The 13,187-nt window shown below is 49.7% G+C and overlaps 1 protein-coding gene across 11 annotated transcripts in view; it reads left to right on the forward strand.

Moving 5' to 3' along the window:
- Window positions 1–13,187, forward strand: part of WNK2 (WNK lysine deficient protein kinase 2) — a 148,677-nt gene that overhangs the window by 49,000 nt on the left and 86,490 nt on the right. For all 11 annotated transcript variants that reach the window (XM_068551857.1, XM_068551860.1, XM_068551861.1 and 8 more), the window contains 3 exons: window positions 205–293; window positions 2,316–2,535; window positions 10,449–10,731. In XM_068551857.1, the coding sequence (XP_068407958.1) occupies window positions 205–293; window positions 2,316–2,535; window positions 10,449–10,731 (592 nt within the window). The remainder of the gene's footprint in view (window positions 1–204; window positions 294–2,315; window positions 2,536–10,448; window positions 10,732–13,187) is intronic.

A 13,187-nucleotide genomic window follows, 5' to 3' on the forward strand; every position in this document is an offset into this window, starting at 1 on the left:
TGAGTCTCCCCTGAATCTTTCTCTACCCCAGACCTCACTACCGACAGCCCTTCAGTGGGGACTTAGACTGAAACAGGCCCCCCGACCCCAACCCCAAACAAGGCTCGTGCACTTCCTGCCTTCTCTTCTGCTGGGGTGAGTGTGAGGTGCGCAAGAAACAGACCCCAATTTGGTATTAGGTGACTCTGCTCATGTCATCTTCAGGGCATCAAGCCGGCCAGCTTTGAGAAAGTGCATGATCCTGAAATCAAGGAGATTATTGGGGAGTGTATCTGCAAAAAAAAGGAGGAAAGGTGAGTTCCCAGGCAGCATTGGATCTGGGCTGTTGCTCTGGCTGAAATCGCTTCTCAAGAGAAGAAGAGCATTGGAGATAGGCCACTTCAGGCCACAGGCATACCGGGTCCCAAGAAGCCTGCTGGGTGGTTGGTGGGCAGCCCTGCCCGAGCTCTGCTGCCTGGAACATGCTCCCTGGCTTTGGGGACTGTCCTAGAGCCCCCAACCCCTTTGTTGGCTGCTTCTCGCCCACCCAGCCTGGAGTGTGGGCGCTACTGGGGCCTCATTCTTCCCTTGTTGCTTTTTTTCTGTGTTGTCCCCAGCAAGCCTATCCATCCCCCCAGCCTGGAGGACACCCCCATGCCAGGCTCCCCAGTGAGTCTCATCCTGCCCTCTCTCTCTGCTCCAGGCTGCGTCTTTCATGTACCTGTTTGTCTGACCCATCTCAAAGTCCCACATTCAAGTCAGAGCCCTTGAGATGCCCCCCAGACCAGCTCCCACCTCAGATCAGGGCCCTTCCTTCCTCAGCTGGTCAGCCAGGATGCTAGGTGTGTGTTCTGAGCCTTCCTCCTTCCTTCTTCCCTCCCCCATCCCTCTTCCCTCTTTCCCTTTTTCTTCCCTTCCCCCTTCCTCCCTCTTCTCTCCTCCCCACTCCTTCCTTCCTCCCTCTCTCTCTCCTTCCTTTCTTCCCTCCCTCCTCTCTCTCTTCCCCACTCCTTCCTACCTTCCTTCCTTCCCTCCCTCCTTCCCCATCCCTCCATCCCTCCCTTTTCTCTCCTTCCTTCCTCCCTTCTGCCCCTTCTTTCCCTATCTCCTCCTTTCTCCCATCTCCCTCCCTCCTCCCTCTCTCTTCCTTCTCCCCCCTGCCCTTCTTCTCCTGCCCATTCCCCACCCTCCCCATTTCTCCTTCTCCTTGCCCCGCATACCTCTTCCTCACTCCCTCATGTGCCCGCCCTGCCCTTGCACACCCAGCTCATGCCCTCTCCCCCGTTTCTGTGCCTAGCACTGATCACTACCCTTTTCTGTCCTCTCTCGTGTAGGGGCCTGTCCTGATCCCCAGGCCTTCTCTCTTGCCCCCTGCAGGTTATCGTGTTTTGTTTTTTAAACAAAAATACTAAAAAACTGTGAAAAGTATATCACATCAAGTACAGAGACCACCTCCCAGACCAGGACAGACAGAGCCCCCAGGGCTGTGACCTCTGCGCCCCCAAGGGCCCTAACTCCTGACCTTCCCCAGGGTCCCCACAAGCATTTGTCACCCTCCCTGAGGGTTGCTCACCCTACTCTCCCCCTTTCATTCATGGTGGCTGTCTGGGTGGCATGGTTCCATCCGCCTGTGGGATGTGTTGTCCTCAGCAGCAATCAGGGATGGGCCACTGGAACTCGAAGGCCATGGTGACCACAGACAGGATGCTGGGAGGAAGCCAGTCCCAGGACAAAACAGGGATCTGTTTGTGCCAGAGACAGGAACTAGACGAGCATTTAGGGATGTGGATTTGGGCAGCAGAGTGGTTAGCATGGCAACACCCGCCCCCCATTCCCGTGCTGAGGAGCCTCTGAAAATGTCCCTGCTTCCTTGAGGCCAGGGTCCCTCAGGTGGTGAGCTGGGGAGGTGGGGGCCTGCCTCTTCTGGGTCCAGTTCAGTTTTACCTGGAGCCAGGTATCCTGTGACAACTGAGAGCTCCCTAGCACCTCAGCAGGCTTTGACTACACAGTGCAGAGCCTGATTTAAACATTCTTTTCTGAATTACCCAAGTCTCTTAACAGTGGGGATGTTTAATTTTTATAATGAGAGAAAAAAAGAAGGCTTACATATTATGCAGTTAGATGTGTTCAGTAGTAGGTTTTTCCTCTTCCCCTGGGAGATAGGGAACGGAGATGTACTGTTTTGTGCTGCCCTCAAGGGCAGAGACTGCCCAGTGGGTAGTACAGTCAGAGGACTTTCTAGAGGGAGCTGGGCTGGTTGTGGCCCCTGCACCCCGTGTCCAGGACCCCCTCAGCAAGTGTGCCTTTGCCCTGCCTGACAGCCATCCCCTCCCCAGGTACGAGATCAAGGACCTGCTCAGCCACGCCTTCTTCGCGGAGGACACAGGTGTGAGGGTGGAGCTGGCTGAGGAGGACCATGGCAGGAAGTCCACCATCGCCCTGCGGCTCTGGGTTGAGGACCCCAAGAAACTGAAGGGCAAGCCCAAGGACAATGGGGCCATAGAATTCACCTTTGACCTGGAGAGGGAGACGCCGGATGACGTGGCGCAGGAAATGGTAATGTGTGCTTGTTCCTTAGCAAATCTGGGTACGTTTCTTGAAAGTGTGTGGTTTCCAAAGATTAGAATGAAGTCAGAAAAGGAGCGTGGTCCTGCAGTGGGTGGGCAGTTCTGGGAACAAGGACCCCTGTTGGTCGAGTGCAGCTGTGAAGGACAACATAGGTCCGAATCACCCTGCTGTACAGATGCAGGACATCACCTTGGAAATGGTGCAGTGAAAGGGTATCGTGGACTGGTGCGGAGAGATCCCTGGGGACTTTAGCATATCAGGAATAGCCCTGTTTTGACCAGATTCTTGCTAACTTTGTGCAGGTGTGGGCCTCTGGGTTTGATCTTTATTTCACTTTGTTTCTGTGGGGCATTGTGGTTTGGAGGGCCTGGTGAGAGCAGGAGAATAAAGATGTTTTGTATCACAGAGGGAAAGAAGTATGCGTGAGAAATGAGACACTGATTTTTACTGGAAAATCTGAGCAAGAGTAAAAATCTGCATGCTTGTTGCAGGAGACTAAGTGCTTGACTGTGCCTGTCATAACCACAGAAATGCATGCCCTTTTTTTCTCTTTTTTAAAATAAATGCGTCACTGAAGATAGCACATCTATCAAAAATGTAGTAAGTCACAAGGGTATGGCCAATAGAGTCTTTACAAGTGGATTCCCTGGACCCCAATAGGTTTTTTTAAATCAATAAAATGTATTTTTAAAAATTGAGGTATAGTTGATTTACAATGTTCAGGTGTACAGCAAAGTGATTCAGTTATGTATATGTGTATATACATGTATATGTGTGTGTGTGTGTGTGTGTGTGTGTGTGTATATATATATGTTCTTTTTTAGGTTCTTTTCTAATATAGGTTATTACAGTATATTGAATATAGTTCCCTGTGCTATACAGTAGGTCCTGTTGTTTATCTATTTTATATATAGTAGTGTGTATCTGTTAATCCCAAACTCCTAATTTATCCTCCTCCCAACTCTTTCCTCTTTGGTAACCATAAGTTTGTTTTCTATGTCTGTGAGTCTATTTCTGTTTTGTGAATAAGTTCATTTTTATCATTTTTTAAGATCCCACGTATAAGTGATATTGTATGATACTTGTCTTTCTCTGACTTTACTTCACTTAGTATGATAATCTCTAGGTCCAACCAGGTTGCTGCAAATGACATCATTTCATTCTTTTTTATGGCTGAGTAATATTCCTTTATTTTATTTAAGTAATATTCCTTTATATATATACAGTATCACTTTTTTTTATCCATTCATCTGTCTGTGGACATTTAGGTTGTTTCCATGTCTTGGCTGTTGTAAATAGTGCTGCTATGAACATTGGGGTGCATGTATTTTTTCTTTCAAAATAGAGCTTTCGTCTTTTCTGATTAATGCCTAGAAGTGGGATTGCTGGATCATATGGTAACTCTATTTTTTAAGGAACCTCCATACTGTTCTCCACAGTGGCTGCACCAATTTACATTCCCCCCAACAGTGTAGGAGGGTTCCCTTTTCTCCACACCCTTTCCAACATTTATTATTTGTAGACTTTTTGATGATGGCCATTCTGACAAGTGTGAGGTCATACCTCATTGTAGTTTTGATTTGCATTTCTTTTTTTTTTGTTTAAACTGGGAAAATCTGGATAAGGTGTGCCCTTATTTATTTATTTATTTTATTTATTTATTTTTTGGCTGTGTTGGGTCTGCGTTTCTGTGCAAGGGCTTTCTCCAGTTGCGGCGAGCGGGGGCCACTCTTCATTGCGGTGCGCGGGCCTCTCACTGTCGCAGCCTCTCCCGTTGCAGAGCACAGGCTCCAGATGTGCAGGCTCAGTAGTTGTGGCTCACGGGCCCAGTTGCTCCGCAGCATGTGGGGTCTTCCCGGACCGGGGCACGAACCCCTGTCCCCTGCATTGGCAGGCGGATTCCTAAACACTGCGCCACCAGGGAAGCCCCTGATTTGCATTTCTCAAATAATTAGCCACGTTGGACATCTTTTCATGTACCTGTTGGCCATCTGTATGTCTTCTTTGGAGAAATGTCTACTTAGGTCTTCTGCCCATTTTTTTGATTGGGTTGTTTGTTTTTTGGTATTGAGCTACATGAGCTGTTTGTATAGTTGGGAAGTTAATCCGTTTTTGGTTGCATCATTTGCAAATATTTGCTCCCATTCTGTAGGTTGTCTTTTTGTTTTGTTTATAGTTTCCTTCACTGTGCAAAAGCTTTTAAGTTTAATTAGGTTCCATTTGTTTATTTTTGATTTTATTTCCATTACTCTAGGAGACAAATCCAAAAAAATATTGCTGTGATTTATGTCAAAGAGTGTTCTGCCTATGTTTTCCTCTAGGAGTTTGATAATATCTAGTCTTGCATTGAGGTCTTTAATCCATTTTGAGTTTATTTTTTTATACGATGTTAGAGAATGTTCTAATTTCATTCTTTCACATGTAGCTGTCCAGTTTTCCCAGCACCAATTATTGAAGAAACTGTCTTTTCTCAAATGTATATACTTGCCTCCTTTGCGGTAGATTAATTGACCATAAGTGTATGGGTCTATTTCTGGTCTTTCTTTCCAGTTCCATTGATCTATGTGTCTGTTTTTGTGCCAGTACCATACTGTTTTGATTACTGTGGCTTTGTAGTATAGTCTGAAGTCAGGGAGCATGATTCCTCCAGCTCTGTTCTCCTTTTTCAAGATTATTTTGGCTATTCGGGGTCTTTCGTGGTTACATAAAATATTTTAAATTATTTTGTTCTAGTTCTGTGAAAAATGCCACTGTTAATTTGATAGGGAAAGACCCCAGCATGGCCCTGGAAGGTGGGCTACAGGAGGTGGAGGGGAGGCTGCCTGCACAGGCCCCTGTGGGGAGCGTATCTGTGGGGCCAGGCTGTGCTGACTACTGCTCAGTGAGGCTCTGCTGAGGAAATTGAGGCTGGCCATGCCATGTAAGGTGTGGGAGCCACGGACCAAGGGGAACTCAGGAGACTGGGCCTGTGTCAGGTGAGGGGTCCATGGAACTTGGTTTAGGTGGTTGCAGCAGGTTAGGGCAAGACAGGAGTGGGAGGTGCACGGCCAGTCAGGACCCTGCCTTCCACTGAACAGCAGCCTGTGCCCCTGATGGCGTGTGTGGTAGGTGTGACGCCCTGCTAATGGCACAGAGCCCATGTCAGGACTCCTCAGCTGCTGGTCACATTCCTGGGCCTAGAAACAGACACCTCTGCTGTAATCGGATTTAACAGTATCGTTTAGCTCCGTGCTTCTGGGAGGATCTTTCTATGACCTTGCATAGTGCGCGCTGTTGAATTGCTACATATTTGTTGAGAGTTGCATTAAGATGATTACCAGCTTATCTATTTTAGTATAGTAGTTTGTATTTGTTAATCCCATAGTCCTAATTTGTCCCTCCCCCTCCCTTCCCCCTTTGGTAACCTATGTCTGTGAGTCTATTTCTGTTTTGTATATAGATTCATTTGTATTATTTTTTTAGATTCCACATTAAAAAAATAAAAAAAAAAATAAAAAGAGAGAATTACCAGCCCATCAGTCCTATAATTCAGGACTTCTGCTTCTCCATACTGCGACACTGTGGTCTCTCCATGCTTTCCGCTGAAGTTTAAAGCACAAACATAAGTAACGATCAAGGTGGTGTGCAGGCTGGTATCCTGTGAGCTGAGGTTCAGGAAGGTGGGTTGCATATGGAGAGTGTCCTGGAGGGACCGCGGGGACTGGGGGTACCTGGCTAGCAGCTCCAGGTGTCCCGGTGGCAGGAGGAGCAGAGGGAGGCCTCGGGGGGTTGGCTAGGCCTGCATGGAGATGAGGTGGGTCCCTGGAAAGCCTTGAGGGGGTGTGTCTGTCGAGGTGCAGGCACCTCAGGAAGCACAGGTGGCGAGCAGTGTTCTCGTTCCCCCATGAGCATTGCATAGCGATGGCATGAGAATGACAGGGCACACAGTTTCCACATGGTGACATGTCCTGGAGGCACCTGGGACCCAGACAACCGGTGCCATCTGCATCTCAGCTGGACCAGGTACCTCCTCCAGCTCCAGCTCTGTTCTTGGTTCTGTTCCAGACACTCTTCAGTTATAAGACAGTGGTGCCCAAACGTGGCCTGGGCCCCTTCCCAGGACCTGCCCACCCTCCCGAGAGGACTCATCCCTTCTCTGCCTCAACATAGAAAATACCTTGGCCCCTGGCCGCAGCACAGATGCTGCCCGGCCCCCAGGTCCTTGCGTACACGCCTGTGCCTGTAGCCACGGCCCGGTCCTCACCAAGTCCCTGGCACCTGACTGGACTCACGGGTGGGAGGTGTCTCCAAGAGTTCACAGTGCAGGCCCTGGGCCCGGCGCCTCCCCCTTCCCTCTCCTCTCTCTCCTTTAAAAGTGCCTTTTCATGGGGAACATCCTCTGTGCTGTATGCCATTCTTGCAGAAGAAGGTGCATCACTGTGTTCAGTTAAGGAATAATAAAAAAACAACACATACCCAACACTCTGCTTAAGAAACAGAATGAGCCCAGAGCCCTGGAGTGCCTGTGATGCAAGTGACCGCATTCACACAGCGGGGTCTTCCACCTGTGTGAGTGCCCTGGTTGTTACTGGCCGCTGCTCCTGAACCCTGGCTAGACCTGGCTCCTGGCTGGTCCTTGCAGGTCAGTGCTGGTCCTGCAGCCGTTGGCTAGGGTCTAACTTTCCCTCCACTCCCCTCCCCTTCCCACCCATCTGTAAATACCAGAGCCAACTCTGGGGTCTGGGGCTCTCCTTCTCCCTGGGGTCCTGATGGCAGCTGCCTGGGCCTCTCCTGGGCTGTCCCTGGGCCAGGTGTTAGGACCCCGAAGAAGCCCAAGCTGGGCAGAGTTTCAGAGCTCACAACTCCCAGGTTGCTCAGCTGGGTGTTCACTTGCTGATAGCTTCAACTCAACACACACACTTCTTCAAAACATAAAGTAATTTAAAGAGGAGATGACTACGAATGAAACACCAGTGTTGGTTATCATAAACAGATGGTAACCTTATAAAGGAAGTGCTTTGAAAGCATAGGGGTGTCACTGCACTGCCAGTTCTAGGACTTGGCGCCTGGTCTGGGCTGCCCTGTTGTTAACACCTGAGATTATTGAGTGTTGAGTGTTGAAGATGATGAGGCTGCCTTCCTGAGGCTACCTGGGGGTGGGAGGCAGGCCGATGGGATAGCTTTCTCTTCTCCCTCTACTATCTCCCCCCAGCAGGTCCTGCAGGGGGCGTGGGGAGGGTGCCGGTGGTGGGTGGGGGATGCATTGGGGAGGCCTGTGTGAATGTGGATCAGAACAAAGATGCCCCCAGGGCTCAGAGAAGGGTGGGCTCTTTGGGGACCTGGGCTGGCTTTAATCTGGAAGTGACCCCTCTTGTAGACCCCCAGGGTGGGAGGGGAGGGAACTTGTAGCCTAGCCCAGGGATTCTCGTGTTTGTGGTGCCAGCCCTTCTGCCTACACAGCCTCCAGATAATAGGATGTTCCAGTGTGGCCAAATTCTCTGCTGTTTGGGAAAAAATAGAAGAAACACCTTGGAGAGGATCACTGGGGGGTGACTGTGAAAATGGAGATGGAAGGGAAAATGGGTCATGGGCAGAAAATAGAAATGGCAGGCAAGCGTGTCTGTGGGATGCTTTCTTTCCAGCGGCCTCTGGTCAGGTCAGCCACGTGGGGGTGGCCACTGATGGTGGGTGCTGAACCCTGGCTCGGCTTCTTCAGCAAGTCCTGGCCACGTGCCCAGCCCTGCTCACACCTCCCCGTCCTGGGCTGAGCCTGGCGGGGGCCTCAGGGTGGATGTCTGCAGGATTTCAGCACAGTTCATTGTGTCAAATGGAGTTGTCTTCTGAAATGAGTCTTTTAAAATAATCACAAACTTATAGAAAAGTTGCAAATGTGGAACAGAACTGTTCAAGGTGACTTCTTTTGGCCAGACCCATGTCTGTTTCCCACAGACAGGGACTTTCCTAACAGCCGCCTCGGCTGTCAGAACTGGGAGAGCAGCCCAGCCCCACCCAGGGTCCGAGTTGTCCAGTGATGCCTTCATGGCAAGAGCGCAGATCAGGGTCGCTCACCACGGTCAGCCCACCGAGGACACTCCCTGAGATCACGTGGTTGAGGGTTTCTGCCAGGGGTCTCCATGTGCAGTTAAAATTAATAACTATTTTGTGAGGAGGTACCTTGAAACTACGTAAATATTCCATTTTCACCAGGCTTGCCGTTTATTTATATCTGTGTGCACTCACAGTTTCTCTTTTATTCAGTAGGTTGTATGCTCCATTGGTGAGTTACCTATCGCTGACAACAAATTACCCCAAACACAGGCCTGTACACACTTATGGTCTTACGCAGTCTCCGAGGTCAGGCATCCGGGAGTAGCTTAGCAGGTGCTTCTGGCTCAGGGCCCCTCATGAGGTGTAGCCAGGGTGTCTGCCAGGGCTGACTGGGGCCGAGGGTTTGTATCTGTGCTTGCTCACCTGACTGGTGGCGGGACACTCAGTTCCCAGCCAGGTGGGACATTCAAAGGGCAGCTCATGACATGGCTTCATGGGAGCAGGTGATCCACAGGAGAGAGAGAGACAGAGACACAGAGGGAGAGACAGAGAGATAGAGACAGAGGGAGAGACAGAGAGATACAGAGACAGAGACAGAGGGAGACACACAGAGAGACAGAGGCTGAGAGATAGACTGAGAGGCAGAGAGACAGAGACTGCATGTATGTGGCCCCCCTTTGTGTAACCTCACGCTGGCAGCAAACCCATCACTTCTGCCACCACAGATCACTTTCATTTCTCCTGTGTTCATTTGTGGACACGTCCTTCAAACCATCATGACATCACTGTTTATTTTGGTGCTCAGAATGCCCCAGATTCAGCCAGTGGGAGGTCCTGGGTGCTAGCTTCCATGTCGTCCTGCATGTCTGTCATTTTCTGAGCATGTCCTTGATTTCAGGCATAGTGAGATGTCCAGGTCCCCTGACCCTTTCCCTGCAAGCCTGAACCTGGTCTCACAGCGGCCAAGCTCCGGTCGTTGCCCTGGGCCCACTCAGTTCAGAAGCACATGCTACACCATAAATGTACACACTCACATCTACATCTGGCATATTTATGTGTGTTGTACTTTGAAAACCGTGAGTTCACATGATTCCAGCGCCACAAGGTTTGTTCTCAGGTCTTCTCCTGTTTCACATGGGGAATCCCACAGTGACGGTGAGGAGCCTGGCTTCCGCTGTTTTGTGGTTTTGCCATAAATATTCTCAGAGAGCACTCTGATGTTTCCTGGAGATCCTTGATTCATTTACAGATGCTCTCAAATGCTCCATTGGGAGAATTGGGTTCAGAATTTTGCTAGGCATGGGTACACACCGTCCTGGTCTCTTGTTACTAAATGTGCCTCCTTCCCCCAGCCTCTGTGACTTCTCAGAGAATGTCCAAGACAGCACTGAGGACTGGTTGAGGCTACTTGTCCCTGTCCCTGAGCACACAGATGCAGCCAGGACCTCTTTCCCGCCCTCGGCCAGCCTGAGCAAGGGGCTCCATGAAAGCCCTGGGGCCCAGCCAGTGAGGGGCTACTCTGAGTTTTGGCCCTGCCAGAGGCAGATTAGGATTTTCCCTTTCCCCTCACACATCCAGCCCATGGTTACGAGCATCTGCTGTGTTGTCGCTGACCCAGGAACCGGGTCAGTGTAGGTTTAGATGGTCACTCTCCCTGTGGATCTACAGTCGATGGCGGGAGGATAGTTACTTACGGGATGACGACAGTGTCCATGAGAGGAAAGAGCTTGGTAATGGGGGTGAGGGACCCGAGGAGGGGACTTTGGGCAGAGACCCCACAAGCAGGAGGTGGCGGTGCATACGGCAGGGTTGCCTGGTAGTGGGGCATGTGGGTGGGGCTGATCCCAGTAATGACACGGTGATTTCCTTTGCAGATTGAGTCAGGATTTTTCCATGAGAGCGATGTGAAGATTGTGGCCAAGTCCATCCGTGACCGCGTGGCATTGATCCAGTGGCGGCGGAAGAGGATCTGGCCAGCGCTGCAGCCCCAGGAGCAGCGGGACCCCGGCAGCCCTGACAAGGCCAGGGGCCCACCCACACCCCTGCAGGTCCAGGTGACCTACCACTCTCAGGCTGGGCCGCCAGAGCTGGAGGAGCCCGAGGCCGACCAGCACCTCCTCACCCCTGCGCTGCCGGCCAGCGCCACCTCCCTGGCCTGTGAGTGCTGCCCTCCCCAGGGCCCCCCTGCCCTGCCGCCCTCCCCGTAGCCCACCCCGTGGGTATGAATGATTGGTGTGGGCAAATATTCTTCCAGGGAGGGCAGTGGAAGCATCCCCACATTGCGAAGAGATCTGTTCCCAGAGGGGTTTAAGGCTCCCTGAAGTCCAGCTTCTCAGGACAGGTAGGGGACAAATATCCAGGGAGACCCAGAACCTCCTGTGGCCCCCGAGCCAGCAGGGATGGAGCTTGTTTAGTTCAGCTACTTATCCCATCTGGAGGATATCAGTCCCAGCCTCACAGGGAACCTGAGGGCTGGACCTCAGCCCTGGAGTCACTGACCAGTGGAGGCGTCTGGGCCACACGCTGTGGTCCTGGGGCTGCCAGTGGCTGCAGCCTCTAGTCATGCCATGGTCTTGGTTGTGACTTTTGCCGCTTGGATTATCTGTCCCCAAGGTTATCTCCCTTCTGGTACTGAACCTTTGAGACCTTTAGTGTGTTTCCCAGAGAGTGTCACCGATGGCTTGGTGGGAGTCACTTTGTACCTGGCTTCATCTCAGACCACTGGAATGGAGAATCCTGTGTCTTCTCCATGTCTAAGTGGAAATCCTCAGTATCCTAAAAATTCAGCCATGAGCTGAGGATGGGGGATGTAGCCTTTTCTGTCTGTTCTGTGAATAAGCATGGAGAGCTGAGCCACCTGCCCAAGCCACTATTTCAGGTTGTTTGTGTGGAAAGACCAAAATAGTCTGTTTAATCTATTTAATAGTTACATCCTTTCTTTATCAGTAAAATAGCTAAACATTCTTCAAAGTAGGCTGTCTGAATTCAAACCATCGGCTGGCTGGCCATCACTTTGAGATAGGTTGCCTACTGTTTACTTCTCTTCTACCTGCTCAAGTTTGCTTTGGAGAATAGAATCGCTACATCATCACTCCATTTTCTGATAAACCGAAAAATTAATTCAAGAGCATAAATTTTTTGTAGGAAAAGGCTTTCCACACCTGACATACCACTACACACTTTGAAAACATAATTTTTGGTTGAACAATTTCTAGGACAGGAATTAAGAAATCTCCTTTTGTTGAACTTTGAAGAGATAACAGTCTGTGACCTAGAAAGTGCTCTGCTGTGGTAAGATGTTGTGACACAGGCTCGACCCGTTGCATAGATGTGAATCAACAGATGAGTTTAGGGTGGGCGTTCTGTCTGCAAACAGATCCCCTTCCTGACTAAGAATGAGTGTGCTTCATGTAGTGGCCATACTTCTCAAAAACATTTTTACCTATTTATCGTAATTTCTCTAAAGTAGACTATATTTAGTCACATTGTATAAAATTCAGAAAATCCAAGAGGGTATACAGCAAAAGCCAGTTAATTTTCCTCCCTGCAGGTCACTGATGTTTTACGTCTTTTAACTTTAACTTCCAGAGATAATAACTTCTAGACGTAACCTATACCTGCAGTCTACCACACAACGCTCAACACGCATATGCACACATACATGTGTGCACATAGAACATACCCACACAAGTGCATGTGCACAGGCACATGGGCACACATGCACACACGTGGGCACCCCTGTGTCTCCCTCTAATCTGTAACCCACAGCACCCTGCACATGCTCTTCTGCACCTTGCCGTGGGTCAGAACAGAAAGCCTGTGCTCAGCCATCCCTCTGGCCGCAGTGCCTAGGGCCGGCTGGACCACACTGTGCATCATAGAGATGAACTAATATAGACTCAAGCAGCACACACGTCACTGGAGGGGACCTGGTCTTAGGTAACAAGATGGGCACACACACACTTTCATATATTGGAAGGTACAGCAAATATCATATGTTTTGACTCCCCACTATGTTTTCTGTTAGCTGCCCACCAGCTAACCAGATCAGGCTCAAGCTTGGGCCAGCACCAGTGACTGTGAGAACACAATTTGTCAATAGGTTAAAAGTGATTGTTTAAAATAATTTTTATTATACAAATAAACACGTTCACTTTAAAAATATAAAATGTCACATATATGGTTAGTGTCACTCTACTTGAAATTGGTCTGTATACTCTCTCTGTCTCAGGCACTCATCTCTCTGTCTCTGTCTCATGTGCCCACACTGTGTCTCTCATGTGCACATGCTCTCTGTCTCTGTCTCTCTCTAACTAGCAATGACTACTAGCCACCTCATCAAAACTCAGAGCCACTTGTTAAATTGGTTTTGCACAATCAAACCTCACCATTCTTAAGTCTTCCTGGGTCAAAATAAGTTCTGATCAGCTCTTGGGAAAAATTACTTTGTTGCAAAGCCAACAAGAGTCCTCTTTTACTGGATTTGTTTAAATTACAAATGGACACGATGCCAACCCTGAAAGGCGCCCCACAGAAATAGCTTGGTGTTCATAGGTGACAAATCCTAATATTTAGGTAGCTTTTGGAATCTGGAGGCAGTAAAACAAAAGTGC

This window comes from Eschrichtius robustus, chromosome 10 (assembly GCF_028021215.1).
Source record: "Eschrichtius robustus isolate mEscRob2 chromosome 10, mEscRob2.pri, whole genome shotgun sequence".
NCBI classification, from domain to species: Eukaryota; Metazoa; Chordata; class Mammalia; order Artiodactyla; family Eschrichtiidae; genus Eschrichtius; species Eschrichtius robustus.